Source organism: Oxyura jamaicensis, chromosome 2 (assembly GCF_011077185.1).
Source record: "Oxyura jamaicensis isolate SHBP4307 breed ruddy duck chromosome 2, BPBGC_Ojam_1.0, whole genome shotgun sequence".
Taxonomy (NCBI): domain Eukaryota; kingdom Metazoa; phylum Chordata; class Aves; order Anseriformes; family Anatidae; genus Oxyura; species Oxyura jamaicensis.
This window is the reverse complement of record NC_048894.1, coordinates 108,787,485-108,812,009: the sequence shown is the minus strand read 5'-3', so window position 1 is coordinate 108,812,009 and position 24,525 is coordinate 108,787,485. Positions and strand designations below refer to the sequence as shown.

Genomic DNA, 24,525 nt, shown 5'->3' with positions numbered 1-24,525 from the left:
GAAATTTCAGCCTCAAAAAAAAAGTCAAAAAATGTAGAAAGTCCAAGCGAACTTACTTTTCCCCTGGAAGAGTAAAACAAGTGCCGTACCACTAGCACATTACCTGCCGGTGAAGCTGTATGTTTGTCTTAACAAGCTTATGGGAGAGCTTCAAAGCAGTCCTTGGGCAGAAGGCACTCTCTCAGCAGCAAAACACCAAGTGTCATTTAAAACATGGGCACCAGGGCTTTTGCTAATTCCGCCTCTGCAGCTAGCCCTGCCTAGCCTCCAGGCAAGAACAAGGAAATCTTTAAAGGTAGATTACGAAAACAAAAAAACAACCAACCCACCCCAACAAAAAGCAAACCACCACCATCCACCCGAGAAAAGCACGACCTAAACCAACGTACAAACCAGAGCGACTTCCAAGTCAATGAATTGTGATTTTACATACACAGAGCCCTGCATGGGGAAGGCAAGCCTGAAACCTATTCAACAAAGGAGACATTTTACCTGTCCTTTGCACAGACCAGGCCCCCCAGCACACTGGAAAACAAGCTCTTGCTTCAACGTGATGCCCCTTACGCAGCTGTTTTGACACTTTGGTGCTGCCCACAGGCAGTGCAGTGCCTGTGCCTGAGCAAGGAGGCATGCTCACAGCCGAGTGCTGCTCCTGAGGGAATAATTTTGGGTGGTAGAACATCACCCCCTTCCTTAGATTACACGAGAAAGCATAATGGGCAAGATCACAGGCTGTAATGTCTGCCGGTAAAAGACCTCGTGCAGAAGAACCAGCAGACATTCACAACTGTCTTTTCTTCTTCCAGTTGTAAAGCACTCTAAGCTGCAGAGCAGCAGAATTTCAGCACATCCAAGAAGCCGTCTGTATTTGGAAGCCTCATCTGCTTTGTGGCAGGTAGTTTTTAATAGTCAAAAATATGGAATCTATTAAAACACGGGACTATCATCAAAGAATTACAACTGTTTGACCAGCTTTCTCTCCCAGACTCTTCCCTAGGCCTACCAAACACAAGCGCTTTCATGGAAGAAAGGAGAAAGACCTGTGCACTGTTCCTGTCCAAGTGAATTTTTAATACAAAAATGCAAACGTTAACCGGACAGCGACCAGCAGCCAGGCCTCATCCTCCTATGTTTACTGGCTATTTCATCGCTCACTCTTTTTGTAAACTAAAAATTGGAATGGGAAAGGACTAAGGACTCCAGCCTCACTGTGGTAAGGAGAGAACTGCTGAGAACGTCACCGTTAGGTTTTGTGAGAATGAGATGGGGCTGGCACTGAGAGTTAAGACAGGGTTCACGGACGTAATTCCTGAGCAGAAAGCTAAATCTTCACCAGACAGAGCCCAGAACTTCCCAGTGGCTAGCCCTAACAGCTCCCCCAGCTGCAGGGTTCCCCTGGCACAGCACTGTGACCACCACCACCAGCACGTTCTCAGCACCAGCAGAAGGGACCACACTCGGAGGCTGATTTCAGCAGCAGGCAAAGCGCCCCTGTCGCATGTTTCCATGCTTGATGTCGCAACGCAAATCTTATAGTGCTCTTCCAGATCTTTGGTAACGTAATACCAGCAACAGCACGTTCCTGAAACTGGTATTTCTTGACTCTGTGAGAAGACAAGCAGCAGCAAGTCACAGACATAACCAGTCTACCTGAATCTGTCTCAGCAATGTAAGTTTAGAAATATGTACTGGTTACAGATTCACGGGGAATCTCTCACCTATACCATGACAGGGCTTCTACATCTTTCAGAGTAGGTTGACTCTACTTAGAAGTAACCATAGTTCTGGTAATAAAACCACTGTATCGGCTTCATCAGACATACATTTTCCTCTGTATAAATTCAAGTTATCAAAAGCACTTGATAAATAAAAAGAACAATTACACATCACCAGTGAACTGTTCACTGTTTCCTCAAGACTTTTGGTACTAACAACCTGCGTTTCCTATGTGTCAAAGATGTTTTCCTGCACTTAAAGGGGTTAAGTATTGATTTAAGAAATACTCCACTCCCACAAATGTGATGACTGGACTACCTGCAGTTCCTTGCTCCAGCACCTTTAAAGCTTCCACAAATGTGTTATTGAATGCTTATACTGTACATAGTGTTGCCAGTATAGCTTTTATCTTACTGAAGATAATGGAAATCTCTTAAAAATAAATTAAAAGACTCAGTGTTACTCTGGTAGAATCCAATTTACAGAATCAAAAGCTTTGTCATGCAGTAAGGCCACTGTTTCTACGAGTCTGCAAACTTGGGAGTACTCATTTGCTAAACCCTCACAACGAAGCTATGAATTCATGCTGTAGCATTTACTGTTAGCACAAAGGGTTGCATTATGTAAAACCGCAACACTGCAGACCTACCATAAGACAGATTTTGTGCATTGGGTTTCTGATGAGTTTCACGTCATTTATACTTCTCTATCTTATTTTGGTTCCCTGGGGATCTGCATGCCTCTGCTGTTACCTCACTACAAGAAAACATGGACCGTTTTTACACGCAGAATATTAGTAGGTCAAACGTGACTATAAAGGCCAACGAGCAATGTTAAGATGAGTTATTGAACTTCAGTTTGTCAGAGGGTTTGCCACCAACTTGTATACCCTTTCTAAATAAAATGGTAAGAAGGACATAAGCATCATGAGCTTGGGTAGATGGCTTCTATTTCCTCTCCTTCAGCACACAATGTGTTGTCATTATTAATAGAAATTTCCAGCCAACAGGCACTACCAACACTTACTATCTGACTTCCAATTACATCGCTTTGCTTTTAGTACGCATTCAGCTCAGTAATACAATCCGATCACTCCCAAACAAATTCTGCACTCACATTGCTGCGCTTCTCCTTGCAAAGAGAGGAAAAGGAGTTCGCTCTCATGTGCATCACGGGTAGAGAATTCCAGTGATGTCTTATTCTGTAGACCTGGAAACTGTATTCAGAGCTGCTCAACACATGAGATCAATAAAAATAACGTTTTCCTTCCAATGGCAGCCACTTGGTTATTGTGCAAGATGACAATGGCCTCCTCACAATTTCTAACAGACCTCTCTCTGAAGAGTTGGTCTCCACTGCTAGAACTCATTCACATCAGCACTGCGCACAGAAATGAAGGATCATAAGCACAGAGACAACTCATCCTTTCAGTGCTTTATCTGGAACAGCTGGGAATACTATTAGCGCTTTTCTGTGGCTGCCAGACAGCCACACTGCTGATACATTCCTGAGCAGAAATTAGTTAGGAGAAAAATCCCACAGGATGACGACAGGCTCCTATCTTCTAGCTGTTGGCATCCATCAGAAAGAGCTGCAGATTCCGTGAATCCCACACAAGATAAAGGTTAGCACACAGCTGGAGACCAAACAGTGTTCAGAGCAGGTCCCCAAGTTAGCAGCAGGAGTATTTATGTTCTCATCTCTATCCCCCAAACACATGGGAAATCTCCCCAGCACATCAGGGATTCAGACTTCAAAAAGATTTCCTCAAAAATTCAGAAGATACTGTTATCCCTTCATAAGACAGTTTAGTTTACAGTTCAACCAATTCTCTATTTTCTAATGAAATATTTAAAGAAAATTATTACAAATTTAAAAAATCCTAGCTCCATATTGAATCCACCCTGCTCAGTGGTATCAATCTGAGAAGTAAAATGTACAAGCAGAGTAAGATACAGCTCTTTCTTCATAAGTATTTCTTACGATCTTTTGTAAGGAACTGCATCTTTTATGCATTTTTTTTTTTTAATCAACACATAATTACTGAAAGGAGGCTAAACATTTAATTTTTAACATCAGTTGTTCTGGTCACTGTCTCATATAAACCATTACTGCTTCAAACAAATCTGGTTTTGCTCTCACGCTGCCACAGCACAAGTTCTTGCATGCACAAGGGTTGTTTTGAGTTGGGAAATAGATTCAAATTAAAACTATCCCGTAAAAATAAAATTCATTTTAACCCCTTAAGTCCCCTAAAATAATTCACTCTACAGCTGACCTCCACTCTGGCTATCACAGACAAGCAGGGAATAGAAATCACAGGCACATGAAAACCAATATGCCTTTTTTTAATTTTTTTTTTTTTTTTTTTTTTTTTACCATTTCCAAAACATCTACAGCATTTTATCTCAGAATAATTGCTGTGTATTATTAGGTTATTGCCACTAACATTAAAAATAGCAAATCATTATATTATCCATATAGAAAAAGTGATTCCTTGCAAGCATACCATTTTTTTCAATACATAACACTATTGAAGCTAGGAGTACCTTACTCCTGCAGTTAAGATTTATCTGAAAAACTAAACCAAATAGCCATGGGATATTTGTCTTTCTCTCTCCATATCCCCTCCTGTTCTTAAAGCATTACTGAAATTTACGCTTAAGACCCCCAAATCTTTGTAGGATTAAACTTGCATACAGTTTCAGAAGTTTGGATGACAGTGTCATTGATTCAGTAATATTTTAATTTCAATACACATTCCCTCTATCATAATGTAGTATCTCTTTTTTTTTCTCAGTGAAATGTTCAACTGTGTTTAAACCCCAGATTATATGACCATAACAGGTTGTGTTTTGTCTAAATATAAAAGCAGGGGGCAAGAAAAGCTACCAGTGAAAAGAAACAACCTGAGCACATGCAACAGAATAAGGTAGAATAAAGTGAAGAATCGAAAGTATGGAAGGAATAACAAGAGCCTAAGCTGGAAGGGGAATTCTTGAAATCAACCACGTTAAGCAACTGTAAAGAACCCTTGTTCCATTAGATAAGTAGAACGTCTCTTCAGAGTATTTTTACAGTAATGACCATGTTTGGATTGCATGAGAGAAATCTTTCTATTTAACTTACTCTTGGATCTGACTGGCAATTATATGACGCGTACAATAGGGCTAAGATGTGCTGAATGCATTTTATATTACAGCTGCAAGAGATAATTTGGTTCTTCCTGCAGTTTGCATTTTTGTGGTTTTGATGATTTTTCACATCTTTAAAGCTTCAAAAATGCTTTACATCAGCTACACAATGCGTTATAATCTCTTGTGGAAGAAAGCAGTTACTTTGCTAATGTGCACAGACCCACGTTTATTTGCTGAAGAAGCATTTTTCCTCTTCATCCTTCAGTTTGACTATTGCCAGGAGACATGCTGAATTACACCACAAAGAAACCCACACTACGTGTAATGCTGACCTCTAACAATTCTAAATTTAGAGGCATCTCATTGCGAATTATAAAAGAAAGTTGATGTGCGAAGAGGGAAAAAAACAGCTAATGGCTTTATTTTAGACCCGACCAACTAATACAGATTTTTGTTCTATCACCAATTCAGTATTAGTATTAGGTTAATGCCATCTACAAGAGAAAAAAAAATAAGGTATCGTTTTTCTCAAGGAGGAACTTAAACTGTTAGTTTTAACTAAAGAATAACACATTTTTGAGTTACAGTATCCTTTAGGCACACAGCCATTAGTTAGTAACAACAGACCTTCGAAACTGTGGCAGAAGCAACAATTCCTGCATTCCTGGAAATTGGTTTGATTTACAGTGCTGTGGAAGCAAATTCTTAAAAGAGTTATTATTTAAATATGTGCGTGCTTGTTACAAACAGTCACTACCTTCATTCTAACATGCCAGAATATTGCGTGCTGTCTCATTGGTTTTGATCTTCCAAATTGCACTTTTAGGAAGTAGCAAGGTAAAATGGCATCCGGAACTCCATGCCTTCAGAGACACAGGCAATGGACAATATGGATATTATTTTGAAACTTTGTTTAAAAAAATAAATCACTGAAATTTGATACTTGGGTTTTAGAGGGTTGGACAGTAAGGATCTTTCTGATACTGAGAGTGCTCAGGGTTATTTCAGTATTTCTAAGTGTTTTGTTCTTTCAGAATATGTAGGAAAATTATAGGAAAAAAAGCAATTTCACATTTCCAAAATTTTCTACACCCCTTTGAAGTTGGGAATCAAGATTTCTCTTCTGTCATTCTGGGTGGTTGGGTGGGGATATTTCCCTTAAATGGAAGTTTCCAGTTTGGATACAGATACACTGACAAAGAACAGCTTCTATAGTCTTACTTTCTTTCAACCCTTACTCTGCCAGTTCCTAATTCGATGCTGGCTTGCACATTTTTGAATTCTGCCATAATACCTAGGTAATGCTGGAGGATACCACATGACCAGACTGAACTAAGAAGCTGAAGAAAAAAGGACCCATATTATTCCTCCTCCAACAGTGGTACAGTGTGCATATGAAAACTTGACGTGGTATGCAATAGCAAACCCCGAGCATAGAGGTAGAAAGGAAGAGGGTCAAAGTTCTTAAAACTGACTCTTCCAAAGTTAGAAGTGTAAAATTCAGGTCAAACTTACAGTTTTATTTTAGGGAGTGTTTCAGCTAAAATTTCAAACAGCATGTACTTCAAAATACACTTCCAAATCTCTACTTAGAATCAGAGCAGATAATGAGGTAAGAACCCCGTGCCAGGCAATTACTAACACATTGTTAAAGACGTTGGATAAACATGTTTATTGGTAATTCTGGCATGTGCTTGGCACCTGTGCCCATGCAATCCTTTATGCGGTTAGGGGATTTTTTGGAAGAGAAACGGGTATTGCACAAAGACTGTTTGAGTAAGTTCACTTCCTTCACACTTAAACAGGTTTAAGGAAAAAGAAACAACAGCAAACCACTGGGAACACTAAGCGGTTTTGAGAAAGAAAGAAAGAGAGAAAGAGAAATGGGAAGCATGAAATAAGACAAGTTGCCTACTCACTTCTTTTTTCTTTCTTCTTAAATTTTCCTTTCTTCTTCCCATGCTCTTTTTCATCATCAGATACTATATCTGGAGGCTCATGCAAGCTGTCATGAGGTGGCGAAGGCTCACCGGTGCGGTACAACCCAGGGAATTTTGTAGGACTGATTTCTTCAGAGCTCGGAGTACGAGCAAGACCCCCACTGTGTTCTACCCGACGGTGTTCACTGGGGCTGCTAGTGGGAGGCAGGAAGCACTCGGTCATTCTGATTCCCTGATATCAAAGTGAAATCTTCTGCTACCTGTCCATCACACCTGTAGCAGGGGAAAAAATAAAAACATCATCACAATTTTAAGCAATGGGTTTCAAACACCTCGTTTAGAGCTCTGTCCTGAAAATATTACAGACAGCAACACCATTTACAGTGAACACTGAAACTGATGTCACGAGGCAGTAATATAACAGCAGGTCCTAAGCTCAGTGTTTACAGAATCTGCCCATTAACTCCTAAGCCATGTTAACAGAGTAACAGAGCTGCTATTTTGGCCACCTCTGCTTTATACTATGTGAAACATTACATATTAAGTATGTATTTTCACATTTGAAGTAACTCTTACAGAATTCAGAGGCAGGCAGCTTGCATGCTGATTGTTAATGTTTATTACGAAATAGTTATCTAACTTTACATTTGTTACATAAAATAGGGTTGTCTGGAAGCTCAGAGTGTTTGCGAGCACTGCATTTTCATCTTTCCCAAGCGTATTTTATAGATGCAAACAAGAACTTGCTTAGCCTGTTGCAGTAAGACAGAAAAAAAAAAGAGTCCTGAAGTCAAATCCATCTTCAGATCATGCTAATGCAAAGCAAAGAAGGTAGAACAAGAACAATCAAGTTTTTTAATCATCTACAGCAATCACAGCTTCAAGTCTGAAGAAGTTATATTGGGTCATCTGCACCCAGTATAGACAATATAGACAAACGATCACAGATACCCAGTATTTTACGAAATCCTCATTCAGGGAAACAAAAGATATCTACTGGCTAAGCAGGAACTCAACGTCCAGGTCCCTGAAGCTTTAGGCTTAGAGATATCAAAAAATATCAAAATTTTCCATTATAGAAGCACATTCACTACTACCAGTGGCAGAGACACGGTTGTACCTCATCTGAGTATGGGAATGAGCAGTACAATCCCTACACGTTACCTCTCTTTATTTCATCCACCAAAAAACCACAACCCCCAAACCAGAACCCCAAATAGCCCTGCCAAACTCTACCAAAAGCTATTGAGTAGCATACACCATTTCAACAGTAACTCATGGAATGAAAATAGAAATATTACACATCATTTCTTTTAGCAAATAGGATGGCCCACACCTTCAAGTCAGTCTATATCTAGAGTGGACATGACAGGTACGTGTGAAGAGGGAAAGGATAAGGTCGCTGTGAAGGATGTAAAGAGCAACCTGGAAAAGCGGTGCCTCGCCTCTGGCCTCCAGCGTGTTACACAACATCCTACAGCAGTGTTTTACTCAGCTGCTCAGCTCCTGGGGTCTTATTTACAGACTGGGAGAATACAGAAAACAACACGGAATTGCGTTTTGCCAGGTTAATAATCTTAAATGTGTCCAGCTAAGTGGTGATTGTTTTTTTTTTCACACTTAATTTTTAAACCCTCATCCTTCAGTTCTCTGTATGCAGACCGGAGCGAAAAATTAATTACATGTGAAACAAAGTAGCTCACCACAGGAGATCACTCACGGAGTGGTTATGGAAATAACAGCGACTCAGATAAGGATTTGAATAGGGCACAGTGAGACACAGGATTAGGAAGGGAAACAAAATATTCATGAGATCTTTTATATTGCTCATTCTTTATTCTAGCTAAACTAGAGACACTAAGGAAAAATAAAGATGATGATGAGAATTTGTAAATACAACAAATTACAGAGCACTTGTGGTTCATATTCTTTATTTTACAGTTCTAAGAAAGCATTACTCTTCTATGTGTATAACTTCCAATCCCATCCCATCAAGGCTTATCAGCAGAATCAGGGCCGTAGGCCTGCCCCAGAAATCTCTTCCACTTGTGCTAATGGATGTTAATGTACTGCTGCCATACAGCTCTGCACCCTTCCTCTGGCTTTCAGCAATATTTGCTGACAGCAAGAGATAGTGTGACTGAAAAATCACGGATCCCCCCAGCAGGATCCTTCTCCTGCCAACTCCTCTCTCTGTCATGACCCTTTCTTCCTGGTCTGTTACTGCCTCAGTCCTCTGAAGCCACGGTGCCAGGAAGGCACCCAACCCCTCTGACTAGCTCAGGGCTGTGGTACAGCTTCATCACCCACACTGCACTTCGTTCTCTGCATTTTCCCTGTAATTTCGAGCTTTGTTTTCTTTACCACCCACTGCTAGTACTGCCGCAGTTCCAGCCTGATTTCTTTTTCAACCTCAGCAGGTCAAGACACAACATACTTCGGCCTCTGTGACCCACTCCTTGCTCAGGCTCATGTTTTCCCCTCCCTTGGTCTTTATTCAGTTGGTTCCTCCTCTCCAGCTGCATGCTGCTTGCTTCCAGATGCAGTTCTCCATCTTCTTTCTCCTTGATTAGCTATCAGTTTCCACTTCCTCTGCGAGGATGATGTTCTCTGCTGCAGTCATTTTGTTTTCTCAAAATTATCTACCTTATCTTCTCACCTTGTCCCCATTCCTCCCACCAGCCTTCAGCCTCTCTCCCTAGTACCACAAGAAATCATTGCCTTCCTCACCTCACTGCCAACAGCAGGCTCCTCGAGTCCCACCAGCTCCTGCTTGCTCAACTTTTGACTCTTCTTCCAGAAGAGCCAAGAAAATTGTTGCGTGGCAGCAGCAGAGGGTTTCTCCCAGTTCCAGCGCCTGCTCAGACCTACCTTTCTCTTCAGTACTCCCCAAATGCAGTGTCAGGAAATGTCTTCCTGCCCAACATGGACCTGAATATTCAGAATAACTGATTGTGAAAAATAAAGAGCTTTTACTGAACGTATGCTGGATTTTGACCTTTCCTCTACCCCCCCCAAGAAAGAGTAAATTGAAAGAGATTTAAACAAGGGGGGCAGAAGGCATATCCTTAACACAAGAACTCCTTAGCCATCACTACCATCTTTCAAGACCATACACCAAATGCAGGAATGTGAGTTGGGAAGAGGAAGATGCTTGCACAACTAAAACAGGGCAAAAAAAATCTATTTTCCTAGCCTTGTTTTTAGAATACCTGAACTCTTCCCTAAAAGCATAGCCTGAGCTATGTGTCTAAGAAGAAAGAAAATCAATGTTAAACAGCTGAGGTTTGGCAAAGCCACAGAAAAACAAAGACAGAGAGATATGACAGGCGACTTGAATAGATCTTGCTTATTACAGTGTGTCACAAAAATTGGCACCAACACATTAAAGAGGCCCAGTCTAAAAGACCAAACTCACAGCTCTCTTTCATTCGGGACAAAAGGCTCCATTATTTCTATTTTGCACTGAGCCTGTATTATGACTTTGTGCCTTGTAACCAACTGCAACAGCTGAAACGAATTGGAGCAGGTGATTGCACACACACATGCTGCTTCGTGAAACCGCTGAGCAGAGTAAAAGACACTGGGAATTTTGCTGCAAGAATTACACAAGACCACATCTGAGGTGTGGAGGATGTCCCCAGGTCATCCCACTTTGCCACACACAGGCACACACTGAAAATCTGCAAGTCCCACTGGAAATAGCCCCAGCAAGTCAGTGATCAGAGCACGGAGGCAGAGTGGGAACACTCATTCGGTGGTGAGAACCCGCTGCCTTAATTCTGCGAGAGCAGGATCCAGAACACAGCGGTGTTTCTCGTCACTGGTGTTCAGTCCAAAAGACCTGGCCACACTTGAAGAAGTGATGTTACTCAAAGACACGAGGCACACTGCTTTGGGGTGAAATCACCCTAGTAATAAGCATAGCTCCACCTTGGAAAGAAGTAAGACAAGCGAAAAGGACAAAAACTACCAGTTGTGGTCTAAGCATGTCAGAACACTTCAGAAACTGTGAGTGGTACTCCCTGATACAACGGATGGTGAAAAAAGATGACTTGGAGATGAGAAGACAGAGTCACAGAATCACAAAACTGTAGGGGTTGGAAGGGACCTCAAAAGATCATCGGGTCCAACCCCCCTGCCAAAGCAGGTTCCTTAGAGCAGGTTGCCCAGGTAGGCATCCAGACGGGGCTTCAATATCTCCAGAGAAGGAGACTCCACAGCCTCTCTAGGCAGCCTGTTCCAGTGCTCCGTCACTCTCACTGTGAAGTTCTTTTGCATGTCAGTGCAGAACTTCCTGCGTTCTATCTTGTGAGTTGGAAGCAAGTTACTTACTGAGACTACACAACACCTGAGATATGTTTTCAGACTGCTGCAAAAACGTGGGCAGCCATTAAAACTGTGGGCCTTCTAAGATGGCATAGCTTAGTAAGCCCAAAATTAGTCATCTTGTATTTACTGATGTCTGTCAACTACAGCAACAGCTTGGGCAAAGAATGTTTTTACTAGCTTAAACCTGATGCACCACTTATGTTTTACTGAAGTCACTCGGAAGTTTTATTACTGTAATAAAACACATCAGTTAAAGTTGCCTTCAGAAAAAAAAAAAAAAGTGCATTTTTATGATGTATTGAAAAGCTTAATACAAAACACTGCTTATGTTCTATCATTTTTTAAACCGACATGTTGCCACGCAGTCAAATAGCAAGCCAACATCAGAGGCCACCTCTTTTATTTACCGACCAGTCCCCGGTTGCACCAGCAGTGCCCCTTTCTTGGTCGAACAGGGCAACGTGATCATGGGAAGAGAAAGCGAAGTGCATCAGGTAGACCAGTAAAGCAAGTTTAAAATTTCACTAGTTAGAGTAATCACACAAACAGCATGAAGTAACCCTCGTGAGTCATTCACTTTCCATAACTGGCACTAATTAAAGCTTCAGGAAGGTCTGGACTCAGATTCATGAGGCTGATGGGCGCTGTAACCAGGCTAGAGTTTTGCAGAATACCTTGACTAGTCAGACACCTGCATTGCAGCTGCTTCCGCCCACCCAGAGAAGATCTCGTTTTTCAAACTTCTTGGGAAAGTGCTGGTCTACTGCCTGGGACTTTCTAGCCTAACCCTTCTGCAAAGCCTGCTCCCATTTCCCATGGTCTTGCTGCCACAGAGTAACCCAATCCCAATACTTCCCCTAATGTTGCTCAAATCCAGTGTACTAGTTTCCTATTCCATGGTCTAACCCCACAGCTTCCATGCTCAATCCCTCTCATTTAGTTTCTCCATTCCCTCTCCTGCTGTGCTTCTCATGCATGCCAGTTCTTCCACCACCAGCCCTGTCCCTCTTCTCTCTCACAACCTCCTTCTCACCACCCAGGTGTTCAGCACCTAGACCCCACACAATGGTTTCACCATTCCTCCTCTCCACACCCAGTGCTTCATCTAATCTCACTTCTTGGCTGCTCACTGTTTCCTAGGTTTTCTCTTCCCACCTTCTGTTTCTCCCCTGTTCAGTCCTACTTAGGGCTTCTGAGAAGTATGGGCCACCCACAAGCAAGGAAATCCAGGAGGCCATCTCCTGCCAGACTTAGGTATCCCCTCTAAAATACAAATAGCATTAACAAGGTTAGCCTGATTACTGATTTTTTTTTTCTTCCCTGCTAGCTTAATTCTCAGAAATAGCTTGAAGGATTTGGTTAGTGCTTTTTAGATTTTTAAACACCAGCGAAGGAAAGGCAACCAATCACTTTTCAGCCCAAATGAAAACGTGATAACTTCTGATAAAGGCTCAACTACTGAGAGCCGACTTGAATAATACAAATTGTCCTGTGAATGTATCAAACCCTCCTATGCTTCTGAAAAAAAACATTATGTTATTACTTACATTGGCCTTAGAATTATCCCTGGTATGACAATCCTTCCCCTCTTTCTCCTGTCCATCTCCCCAAATTCCCTCTTGCACCAGCACTAAGACTTGTGCAACAGAACAGGAATTTCTACTTTTACCACAAAAGAGAAACGGAGGAAAATACAGTAAAAGGTGTGCAGTTTACTTTTATTTTTTTAAACCATTTCTATAAACAATTTCTATTAAAAATACATATATCATTTCTATTACCCCAAGTTTTGTTTGCTTTCAGTTTTATACAATTCACATTTTCTGACATGTCTTTAAGAGCTGTCTCGTTAATCCCTGGTTTGCAGCAAGTCATACAGCTACTGATGATCTAGAGGATTAAGACAAATTTTTTATACTTTCATCAGGTGCTAGACCAAGTTTGTTTAATGACAACTGCCTTTATCATACAGATTTCAACTACTGTCTCATACACTCCACTCCCTCAACTCTGCCAGCTTGAAGCTTCATTTAGTGGAGACAGTTAAAAAAAAAAAAAAAAAAGGCAAAAACAAAAATAAGTCCTTGACCCGCTGAACTGAATGTACTAAAAATGCCACTCAAAAAAAGCAAGTTCTAATCAACTGAGTGAAGAAAAAATGAAGCAGATTAGAAGCTGACCGATTTGTCGTCAAATGCTTTATGGACTTGCTGCTCCAGCTGCATGCATTTAAGTCCATAGGGCCTGATGGGATTCATCCCAGGGTCCTCAGAGAGCTGGCTCGTGTCATTGCGAGACCTCTCTCAAGTATTTGTCAATGGTGTGGGGAATCCAGAGACGTCCCAGTTGAGTGGAAGCTGGCAAACGTTGTTCCAATTTACAGGAAGGGCAAGAAAGAAGACCCTGGTAATTACAGGCCTGTCAGTCTCACTTCAGTGTCTGGTAAAACTATGAAGAAGATTATTCTGGGAGTTATTGAAAAACACCTGAAATACAATGCAGTCATTGGCCGCAGCCAACATGGGTTCATGAGGGGAAAGTCCTGTCTAATTAACTTAATTTGCTCTTATGCTAAGGTCAGCCACCTAGCTGACCAAGGGAAGAAAGCTGATGTAATCTTTCTGGATTTCAGCAAAGCTTTCAATACTGTTTCTCACAGTATCCTCCAGGACAGGATGCCCAGCATACAGCTAGACAGAAACATAATGTGATGGGTGAACAACTGGCTGACAGGTCCAGCTTAAAGGGTTACAGTAAATGGGGTTACATCAGACTGGCTGCCAGACACTAACGGGATTCCACAGGGCTCCATTTTAGGGCCAGTTCTCTTCAGTGTTTTCATAAATGACGTGGATGCAGGACTTTAAGATATACTGAATACGTTTGAGAACAACATTAAAGTGGGAGGAGCAATTGACTCCATTGAGGGTAGAGAGGCCTTGCAGAGAGATCTTGACAAATTAGAGGCTGGGCAATCACCAACAATATGAAGTTCAACAAGAGCAAGTGCTGCATTCTGCTCCTGGGATGGGACAACCCTGGCAGACTGGCCAACATGCAGACTGGGGAACGAGAGGCTGGAGAGCAGCCCCACAGAAAGGGATCTGGGGGTTCTGGTCGATGGTAAGGTGAACATGAGTCAGGGCGCCCTGGCAGCCAGGAGGGCCACACATGTCCTAGCACAGCATGGCTAGCCAGCTGAGGGAAGGAACTGTCCTGCTCTGCTCTGGTGCAGCCTCATCCTGAGTGCTGTGTGCAGTTCTGGGAGTCAAGGTATAAGAGAGACATAAAGCTGTTAGAGAGTGTCCAAAGGAGGGCTACAAAGATGGTGAAGGGTCTGAAGGGGAAGGCTTAGAGGAGCGGCTGAGGCCCCTTGGTTTGTCCAGCCCCGAGCAGAGCAGGCTGAGGGGGGGCCTCATGGCGGCCTGCAGCTCCCTCACGAGCCAATCTGAGTCAACCCCCCCACTGCCTTTTTTTTTTTTTTTTTTTTTTTTTAAATAAATACTGTAAATGACAAGTGTAAACAGCAAGTACAATAGACACCTTGCTTTGGCTTTAACCTTGGTAACAAGCCTGGGACATGCCTATACACCAGAAATAGTGACAACAGTAATTTGCCTGGCAAAAACAGCAGCAGCAGTGATGCAATAGCACCCCAAGGCCCCTGCCAGCAGCTCTGTGGAAGCCCTGGGAACAACCTCAGCTCACACACAGGCAGATGCCAATGCCACTGCATGTGCACCAACACCTTTCTTACCCATGCCCATTACAATGAAACCAGGACAGGTGGGTCCCCCTACAAGCATCTTGTGATTTGTGCCTGCTGGTTTGTCTGCTGAAAGCCATTTGCTACCACACAGTACGCTTTGGTAGAGACAAAGCCTGGCTATACCTTGTCGACTGCGTAACCCTGCTTAATATGTAGAGGAAGCAACAAAGAGCACATATGCTGCACGAAGCACTGCATGCTTAATTCAGATGGTGTCGCTTTTCAACTCATTACTGAGAGACTGTCTTTTAGACTGGATGTAGAAAAAACAATTAGAAGCACCACGCTTCTTCACTGAATGGACTGAATTTTGGTCATTATCTTAATTCCCTGAATTTTCAAACAGCATTATGTTCATTTTACACAAGTCACTTCAGAACCACACAATGACTTGGGTTGGAAGGGACTTTACAGATCACCTGGTTCCAACCGTGGTAGGAGTGGACACCTCCCACCAGCCCAGGTTGCTCCATGCCCCATTCAACCTGGCCTTGAACACCTCCAGGGATGGGGCATCCACGGCTTCTCTGCACAGACTGTGCCAGGGCCTCACCACCCTCTGGGTGAAGAATTTCTTCCTTGTATCTAATCTAAACCTACCCTCTTTTAGTTTAAAAAGTCATTACCCCTTGCCCCATCACTGCACTCCCTGACAGAGTCCCACCCCAGCTTTCCTGCAAGCCCCCTTTAGGTACTGGCAGGCTGTTGTAAGGTCTCCCCAGAGCCTTTTCTTCTCCAGACTGAACAACCCCATCTCCCTCAGCCTGTCTTCATAGGAGAGGTGCTCCAGCCCTCTGATCATCCTTGTGGCCCTCCTCTGAACTTGCTCCAATAGGTCCATGCCCTTCTTGTGCTAGGGGGCCCAGAGCTGAGTGCAGTGCTCCAGGTGGGGTCTCACGGGAACAGAGCAGAGGACAATCACCTCCCTCCACCTGCTGGCCACGCTTCATTTGATGCAGCCCAGGATACGGTGTGCCAGCAGCCCAGAAAGCCCACATTGCTGGCTGATGTTGAGCTTCTCATCAACCATCTTCTCAAGGCTGCTCTCAATCCATTCTCCACCTAGCCTCTGTTTGTGCTTGGGATTGTCCTGGTCCAGATGCAGGACCTTGCACTTGGTCTTGTTGAACTCCATGAGGTTCACACATGCCCCTCTCCAGCCTGTCCAGGTCGCTCTGGATGGCATCCTTGCCCTCCTGCATGTCAACCACACCACTCAGCTTGGTGTCATTGGCAAACTTGCTGAGGGTGCACTCGCTCCCACTGTCCCCTGTCCCCGACAAAGATGTTAAATAATAATCCTTTAACTGGCAGGTCAGCGTTAATGTTTGTCTTACCATTGAACGAATATTCAGTTCAGAGGCCTATCATTCCCAGAAATAAGCATTTCCCAAAAGTAAAAATAATGCCATACAAACCTGTTAAAACGGTGTTAAAACGGTGAAAAGTAAGTTTCCCGAGCTTTACATTCAGTTTTTGCCACCATGTATCGAACACAAGAAGAGTTCTATAAATTACAAGCTGTCACTTGAACTGACAACTACATAACCTAATGAGAAACTAAAAACAGCTTTACTTGGATGCCTTCAAAATGTGACACGACACAGATGATCAGTTTCTATAGATGATTTTTTTCATCCTGATCCAATATAATTCAAGCAAATCACATCCAACTTTTGGTGAACATTAAAAAAGAACTGTGGTGGTTGCTCATTCTGTAGCAGCAGAAAGCAAAAGCAAAGAAAGATTCTGATGCAGAGAAACTGGTTGTATAACAGCTTCTCTGACCTTTTTTTTTTTTTTTTTTTTTTTTAACTATTTACTAATTTTGTGTCTCAGCTAAAATCAAATATTTTGCAGGTAAAGAGTCCTGTGCAGTAGCAAGCAAGGTAACACCAGTGGCTCCTCACCCAGACACCCACGTTAACAAAAAATCTCCCATCCTGCCTTCACCAGGCATTGAATTACCCCCATATCCACTACAGACTGGGTTGCATTCAAATGTTTTCCTAACCTAACTGTAATGGATAGTTTGAGATCTTTCTGCATTCCCAGCACAGCAGTTATAGCAAAACCTTTTTCTTTTTTTTTTTTTTTTTTAAAGCAGTTTTATCCATCAAAACATTTTTTTTTTTTCCTGGTACAGGTCATTTCATTTGGAGATCTGCATTGAGTCATGCCAACAGAGCAATTGTATCATCGACCCATGTTACATCTACGGGAGCACAACCTGCTGAAGTAGAGGCCGATGCCTTTCATACAGATCCTATATGTAAAAGAAAATGATCTTTTTTAATTAATTTGGTTTAGTAGTTTCTCCACAAAAAAACAGGACCACACGATCTCCTCTTTTCAGGCATATTCCCATTAATGCCAATGTCAACTCTTCATCAAGGCCACGTGAATTATTTAGCCTTTATGTAAACTTTTAAGTTTTGTTATTTTGTTCAGTATCCTATCTTGAATTGGGACTGATGAATTCTGTTTTGCACCTCTGCCCCAGATTTGCCCACCACCCAAGAGGAAAGTCCATTTAAATATGTATAAGCTCAGATTGCTATGTATAAGCAGATTGTTACTTCTGATTAACATCACCACCTCCAGGGTGGAGATGTTGCAAAGTGCCCCGAGCACTGCCAGCGCTCCCCAGCAGGTACGGGACAAGGTGTGGCACCCCACGGTGTGGGGCAGCAGCTGGGCTCCATGGTGCCTATGTGCAGCCAACAGCCCCACGGCAGGGGCTGTGCTCCGCAGAGGGAAATTGGAAAGAAGCATCGGCCACACTTCCTTAGTAAGGTAGCCTTACCCTGCAGTACCCACAAGTCTTCATAGCCAGGCAGCCTTACAAGAAAATGCGTACAAAACATCAGCTTTCTACAAAAACAGAGAGGCGCCTTTAGAATTTCAGGTTAAATTCACGTGCATTTGATAAAACCAGCTTTAGAGTATAATAAAACAAACTTCAACTAAAACCAGCTTCAGAGTATCATTAAAAACAAAAACCAAAACATTATCCCACAAAGTGCACAACAATTGCTGTTTTCAACTTGATTACTAGATATAATAAAAATGAACAGAGTAACAACACAAGCAGACGCTGAAAGAGGGTACGCCCCACCTCTGGCCAAGAAGTTCATTATCACACAGCACAGGACAAAACAAGGTCCGAGTGCCCTTCCCGCACCTGCTGCGTAGCCCTGCCTACACAACAAGAGTCAGGTTACTTTAAATAAAATTAGTGTAGGTACTTTAATGGAAGCCCTGGTATACACAGGCCAAAATAGTGTCATTGTCCTCCCCCGCCTCAAAAAGAAAATGCCTCAGCTGGTATAAGGCATTTTTAGGAGTGGTAAAATCCTCACTATTTAGGGTTAAAAGATACCTAATGTAAATTACCTGTGAAAAACACAGATCTGTAACTGACTGCCTTAATGACACTCACTAACTACAAGCTTCATCGACACATAGTTGTGTATCTATTAGATGCTTTCAAAGTCTGACTTAAATAGCATGTAAAAAACTTACTTGTGAAAGAACTAGTGACCAAAATAAAGCTGAACCAGGAGACACAAAGGTAAGCCAGGTCACCATAAAACTGTCAGCATACAAAAGGACTACTGAAGGGATCAACAGATGCAACTTCTCTTCATTTTTTTTTTTTTTTGGTAGAGAATTTTGGCACATTCAAAGATAAGTTTGCAAGAGTCGTTGCCAGAAAATTAGTTCTTTATAATTATCTTTGTTGTAGAACTTGATTTCAATCTACGCCTACATGTGACAGTCACTTTGATGCACTGAGGCATCTAGACAACAAAATCAGAACTGCATATATTCATCACTTCCTCCTTCACCTGGGAAGCTGAGTTTCAGTTCTTTTAAAATCATTTTCAGAACAAGACATAAAAAAACCACTTGATCACGTGAGCTAAATACTTTTTGGAGAAGTGCAAACCAAAACTGCAGGATTAAAACTTCAGAAGCATGACCTGTGAAAAATCTTGTCATTTAAGGTGAGCTGTCCTACATTTCTAGTCCATTCAATCAATTAAAATACCCCATCAAATATGAAAAGCTCTTTATACTGTCTGAAAAAACAGCATCATCTCTGAAGAAGCCTCAAGTGAAAATTGAAAGAGGAGGGTGTCAGAAAATACTTTTTTTCAAATTCAATTAAAAAAAAAGATATTTTAGGCTTTATACAGACTGGTGTTATGCTTTCTGGTATTATGCTTTTATGTAACAGTTCATTCATTCACAATATTAAAGCTAAAAATATAGTAAAATATCTGCAAATTTACTATGTTATATCAGGCAACATTACTGAATATTGAATTTACTAGCGGAAGTGAAAGCAGTGTATTGGATAGAGGAAAAAATAATCATGTAATTCCATAGTAACGGGGTAGAAAAACACTACTAATACGACAGAGTAAGAGAGTTTTGTTGCTGGCAGATTTGCCTTTGGAATTTGCATTTTGCATTCAGTGTACCTCTTGCTAATAAAAACCGGTGAAAATTTGTTTTCATTGCAACATCCAAAAAAATGTTGCTCCTTGGCTGGTGATGTGAATTTATGTTTAAAACACACCTGGACAGGCTAGAAACACGAAGAGAGCAATAAGCCTAATTACCAGGGTAAGTTAAATATTAAGTTTCACAAGTTATTATTAAAAAAAAAAAAAAAAAAAAAAGACATTAAAATTGCAGCTTCTAATCTGAGGTACAACTCCCATTTTAAAAAGTTTGGTATGGTTTTAAAGAGAAGTGATGTTCTTGCAAAAATCTTCCTAAAATTTTTGTGAAAATGGCAAGCTGCAATTTTTGTCAGAGTGATAGCTCTTTTTCCAGAGGTGTCAAGTTCACAGTACTGCTATCATATATGGTGGCTTTAAAAACCATTTTTCCAGCTCAAGCTATGGTTGCACCACAGCTCAATGTTCAGTCCCTGAAGATCCTTCCTGCCAGATGTCTTTTTCCTAGCAAGAAGCTCAGTTATTCTTAATACAAAAGCCAAGGGAAGCCATCAAAGCTGTAAAACAGGAACTGGATTTTGTTACTGACTTCAGCTAGATCATATACCCAGAAATGTGAAATTTTTCAGACTATATGGAGGACAAAAATATACAGATAAAATACATTTGTTTCATAGCTACATGAATTGAGTAGTGTTTCACTAACTACTATCAAACATACAAAACAGCAACATGAGACCTGATTTATTTGGCTTAAAGTAATTTTCAGTTTGGTCCAAAGTTGCACCTCCTCCACACTCTTCCACTGCATCAGCCCCCTGGCCCAGTCCCTCCTCACTCAAGCAGCCAGTGCTCATCCCTTTCTTCCCCTGTATGCCACCAGAGACCAAACCAGCCGGTCTGAAAAGGCTCAGCCCCTTGCGAGCAAGTAGAATAAAGAAGGCAATGTGGAAATGAGAAAGCTGCTGCTACTACTTCCAAAGCCGCCCCTTCCATTGCACTGAAGTAGAGGGCAGCAGATACTTGTACAAGAACACCTTTCCCCAGAAGCTAAAATCGTGCATCTCTACACACTTAGGTGAGGTCTTCCCCAGCTTCGTTCTTGGTGCTAGTTTATAGCTGGCAGAAATCATTCAGCCATTCCTCGTTTCCTCCAGGGAAGACAGCAGTCTGGATGCAAGTGAGTTAGGGACTGCCCACGAAGTCGTACCAAGAACTTTAATCCTTCTTTTTAAGAAATTTTACAGCTGAATCAATTGCTTAAGGTCTACATATTTTCCTAGCACTTGAAGGAAACTGACAGATAACAAACTATTAATGATTCAGGGTGCACCAATGACAATGAAGTGACTTAAATCACTTCTTTATTATTATAATAACAGAACAATGATATGATTAATTCTGTACATAGAAGACTATTTTATTTGACATTTTCTCTACCAATGCTAATGCTAACTAGGTTACATACCACAATCATCTGAACTATTTTAATTATTCAGACTGATATTATTATTGTTTAAGCAAATGGTGAGGGCCAGTTTCTTTATTCATTATTTACTTCTTTATTATTTTAAAATTCTGTACCCACTAAGCAATTAGTTGCCATTTTTTATTCAGAATCTTACGTCAAGCTGCTTCTGGAAGAAACTGGGACTTACTCAAGAAGATACCTGTTTATTTTCTGTATTTTTCTTTGCTTGGTATTACAGAAGCTATGAGAGAAAAACAAACAAACAAACAAACAAACAAAAAACACCACATTTTCTGTTTAAAGACTTCTTACTTACATACAAAAGGAAACACTACTGGCTGTGAGCTTATCGCTCCTGAACATTGAGATCTCGTGTTTTTGAATTAGTAGATCTGTCTCGCACACATACTTGGAATTCATAGATAAGAAAAAACAAAGCTGCTGCTTTTTCAATTCACAAGGAATAACAAATGACACCTAGAACTCCTATTACATCTCCCAAAAGCTTTTTGTAAGACCTGTTTTGTTTAGATGTTAACTGTGGTTTTTATCTCCCTCATAAACTACACTGCCCTCTGAAGCCACTCTACTTTTTATTCATCTTTTTCACAAATTCTTCCATGCTAGTTCAAAACTGTCACGATACTTTATTTGTAAAGCCTAAACCAACGATGCTTCCTGGTACACTATCTCCGCATAACAAAAGAGAGCAATCTCTCCCTTCTTTGGATACCTTCCAGCAGAGCACTCTGCACTGGCTCCCCACCCATCCCGAGGCACTTGTACATCCCTCCCCGGAGCACTGCCCCAGGAAAGCTGCCACCCCTTTTATTCTGCAGCCTGAAGAGAAACCTGGAGGAATTTGTACAGGTTACCTGTTGCCACTCAACTTCAAAGGCAAGACTCCTTCCTTCCCGCCAATGTCAATGGCTCTGTCACTGCACCGTACCCACGTGGCTTCACCTGTTTGTACTGCTGATGTTGAGACCAAAAGGTGAGGGATGGGCCAGGGATGGGCGGGAAAACCCCCCTTCCTTCTGCTACGAGTCCACCTGCATCCTCACCCTGCTGGCTTCTGCCACGGCAGGCAGAAGACAATCGCTACCTGAGCAGTGCTCACCTCTCACCACCACACGCCTGGGGATCCAGCCTAAGCTCCTGCAGGCTACTCCCAGCCCAACAACACGCTCGGTTGATTTTGTTGTTGTTGGCTTGGGTTTTTAAAGCAACAATTTGCAAGTTATGGTCTGCAAGACACTGGTGAGTTGAAGAAAGCTGACAAATTCTTTAGGTGAAAATCTGAAGCTGACATATGGCAAACCATGACTATTTTTAAGGGTTGTGAGTCATTCACTGATTCAAAATAATCAGATGCGCTTGTTCAGAGAAAAGCTTAGCAGATTATACCAAACATACAATTAAATGGAGATAAATGTCACACTATACTGTATTTTGACATTTTGAGGCCAGCTACATGACACCAAGCTTTACAGAAAGAACCTAAATTTGCATTTGTTGGTATTTATTGCTAGACAACAGCATCTTCCCTTCTTTCTCTGAAATAGCTTGTCGGAAATAGCAGCATGTGCTGAAAAAACATTCAAAGCCTTGCTGTAAGAAAACACAGCCAAGACATTTTAGGGAAGTGCCTAAAAGGTACACGTGAGATCAGAACCCCAAAGTGCTAGGTGCATACGCGTACCAGTTTAGCTTCACCTGCCCCTGTGCAGCTAAGCCACGCAGCTATGAAGCGAGCAGGCAGCCACTGCAATGCCAAGACAACGTATTCCAGTACGGGCACACACATGAAGAAATGGAAACATGGCACCCTGTAGAAGAAACCTTTCCTCTGTACAGACATAATCACACAAGGGCTTCTACTGCAAAATCATTACTTTCTGAGAAAAATTACATCCACTCTGCCCCCCAAAGCACCTTCGTTCACAACAGAATGATGCCAAAATGACATTGTATTAGACCTTTGAGGCAGCTACTCCTACCTTCTGTTTCATATACAGTAAGATTAAAGAACACAACTGATCTTCCCAAAGTTAGAAATGAGATTCCTAGCACAGACAACTCCAAGCTCCCTGCTTCTCCTTAATAAATAGCCTCTTTCTGACCTAGTTACCTGGACACTGCAGCAGAGCTGTTTGCTAAATTCCGAGCACCTCCAAGTAGTAAACACTCAAACCTCACGACAGTTTGCAAGCTTTTTTTTCCCATTTCACTTCTCTGTAGAAGAGAGCCCCTCAAGAGCACATGTTGCACTGACTGTACAAGACTATGCTGAAATGATCTGAAGGAAGCATACACCATGTTTCATCAGCAACTGTGTGTAACAGTATAAAAAAATTATTTGAAGTGACCTCTCCCCAGTTTTTTTAAGCTCACTCATGAATGTGAATCATTACAATCCGGGAGCACATCCCCCAGAGCCTTACTATCACCCTCAGAAGGGTGCATGACAGGCAGAGAGTCACAGTGAGCTGGTCACTGAAAGGCTCGGGTTGGGCTTGGGTTGGAAGGGCACTTAACAACCAACTGGTTCCAACCTCACTTTCCAGGTGAGAAACAGGTATAAGGATGCTGTTACAGCTGACTTCCTGGGCTGGAACGAAAAGATTTACACAAATCCACCTTTTTTACACGACTTCCAAAAAGGCCTTAGCCTATTATTATTCCTCGTTAAGATGACCACCAACCCAAGGACAACAAGGGGGGGACACACAACACTTTCAGGGATAGATACCCTACAAACACCCAGTGTAGTTTCACCACACACAAGCACTCCGAGAGCTGCCCTGTCAGGCTCCCACAGCCCCCCTCAGGGCACCCTGACCCCACCCGGGACACGGAGCAGCACCCAGGGCACCCCCCTTGCATCCCCGACCCCACATGACGGCAGCCAGCAGCCCCCACAGCCCCCCAACACCCCGGGGCCCGAGGCCGATCCCCCCCCCCTTCCCGGGGACCCCTCATGAGGTGCGCGTGTGAGGGCGCTGCCCCCCCCACCCCCAGCAGCCGTTAACGGCCGGGGGGGGCTCGCGCCGCCCGTTACCCCCCCACAGCCCCGGAAGCGGCTTCCTCGGCGGGGTTACCGGCGTTAGCGGGGCTCCCCCCGCGGGCACTGACCGTCGGGGTCCCGCTCGCCGGCGCAGCGGCTCCGCCTGCGGCGCCCATCCCGGCCCTGCCCCGGCCCTGCCCGGCCCCGGCCCGCAAGGACGGCTGAGGAGCGGCGCGAGCTCGCCCACCGCGCACGCGCCGCCGCCCTCGCGCCGCCGCCGCCGCTCGGGGCAGCGGCTCCCGCCGCCGCGCGCATGCGCGGGGAACCCCCCCTCCCTTCTCCGGGAGGGGGGTGCGGGGAGGGGAGAAGGGAACAGGGAGGGAGGGAGCTGCGCACGCGCCGTGTAGGGGGATGAGGGGTGGTGGGTCCCGCGCGCGGTGCATGATGGGTGTTGTAGTTCTAGCGAAACGAATGCCGGAAGGAGCGGTGGAGCGGCTTCCGGCCGACGGACTACAACTCCCAGCTGGCTTCGTGGTCCCCTCATGCCCAACGGCCGCGCTGGGCGTGAGGGGCCCGGCGGTGCTGTGGGGGGAGCTGGGTGGGCGCGGAGGCTTTGCTCAAACCGCTGTTAACAGCCGGAGCCCCACCGCTCTTCTGAGCAGTTCTACAAATAAACGTGTC

The 24,525-nt window shown here is 43.1% G+C and overlaps 1 protein-coding gene and 1 long non-coding RNA gene across 3 annotated transcripts in view; both read right to left on the bottom strand.

Annotated features, from left to right (window-relative positions):
• The window catches only part of RALBP1 (ralA binding protein 1), a 32,597-nt gene extending 8,502 nt beyond the window's left edge, over positions 1–24,095 (bottom strand). Inside the window, exons 1-2 of one of the 2 annotated variants that reach the window (XM_035317610.1) lie at positions 23,973–24,095; positions 6,773–7,066 (exon numbers count right to left, since the gene is read on the bottom strand). In XM_035317610.1, coding sequence (XP_035173501.1) covers positions 6,773–7,016 — 244 coding nt within the window. In that variant the 5' untranslated portion in view covers positions 7,017–7,066; positions 23,973–24,095. Of the gene's footprint in view, positions 1–6,772; positions 7,067–23,938 lie in introns of both variants that reach the window. The other variant, XM_035317611.1, reaches the window with a different exon arrangement.
• LOC118161893 lies at positions 365–1,030 on the bottom strand. Its single transcript, XR_004748219.1, has 3 exons — positions 935–1,030; positions 818–823; positions 365–497 (listed from the first exon to the last, which is right to left on the bottom strand). It is a non-coding gene; the product is annotated as an uncharacterized LOC118161893 (long non-coding RNA).
• Positions 24,096–24,525: the final 430 nt, after the last annotated feature.